Source organism: Camelina sativa, chromosome 20, assembly GCF_000633955.1.
Source record: "Camelina sativa cultivar DH55 chromosome 20, Cs, whole genome shotgun sequence".
Taxonomy (NCBI): Eukaryota; Viridiplantae; Streptophyta; class Magnoliopsida; order Brassicales; family Brassicaceae; genus Camelina; species Camelina sativa.
This window is the reverse complement of record NC_025704.1, coordinates 2,298,756-2,299,707: the sequence shown is the minus strand read 5'-3', so window position 1 is coordinate 2,299,707 and position 952 is coordinate 2,298,756. Positions and strand designations below refer to the sequence as shown.

The 952-nt window shown below is 39.2% G+C and overlaps 1 protein-coding gene across 1 annotated transcript in view; it reads right to left on the bottom strand.

The window, feature by feature from the left end:
- The window catches only part of LOC104768766 (NF-X1-type zinc finger protein NFXL2-like), a 14,856-nt gene that overhangs the window by 4,224 nt on the left and 9,680 nt on the right, over positions 1–952 (bottom strand). The window contains exons 7-8 of the mRNA XM_010492803.2: positions 743–905; positions 442–609 (exon numbers count right to left, since the gene is read on the bottom strand). Of these exons, the coding sequence (XP_010491105.1) occupies positions 442–609; positions 743–905 (331 nt within the window). The remainder of the gene's footprint in view (positions 1–441; positions 610–742; positions 906–952) is intronic.

The window sequence follows — 952 nt, the reverse complement described above, 5'->3', positions numbered from 1 at the left end:
GCATGAGCGGGCTTTCGTTTGGTCCTTCTCAGACAGTGTATTATAGTAAATACACTCGAATGCATGCACCATCGTACCACAGTGACATGACCTCTTCACCAGAGTTTTGCAAGGTGGACAGTCTCCAGGATGGCATCGTCGAGGACAAGGATGTTGGCATCGTGGCGTTCTCTCCTGTACATTAGTATGAAAGATAAGTAAGTCTTTCCTATAACTAACTGACTCTGCAGACTCACAAAGAGCATTTAACAGCTTCATCAGAAATAAACATGTTTTTCTTTTCGGAAGCTATTAGAAACATAAGTTTCAACTCATAAATTAAAACCAATAACATTCAATAAATAAAACTATAAAAGCTTCCAGTTACCAGTGCAATCAAAATCTGTAGCATAAGGAAAGATGATAAAGTGAGTGGTGAGATATAAAACATAACTGAAGTACCTTTTGACAGCGGAGATCACACTTTTCACAGGTCTCACTTCTTTTATCCAATGATGAATTTTTTATTTCCAGGGGATGACAGGTAAACGAACAGTAATGATTCCCACATGGAAGGGGGTTTCCACATAAATTATCGCATGCAAATTGAGTTTTGTCAGAGCAAACCATCTAAGCCAATGAAAAGAAAAAACATATCAAATTTCGGAAAAAAACAATAAAAGAAGATCCCAAAGTCCACAAAATGGCAATGAACATGTTAGATATTGGACATGCATCTGTAACAACGAGAATTTAGACTCACCATTTTCTCTGCTGCCAGATGGTGGCCTACACAGGGCCTCCACACAAGCTCTGGACAACGAGGGCAGGGCGAACCCGGTGTAGATTCAGCCTGAATATTCAACATCTTTTTAGTTGGTTTAATCATAAATTCACGGTTAGGTGGAGGTCTAGGTCCATGACACCTATGTCATAAGAAGCACACACAAACCAATGTTTATAAGAAGGGAAA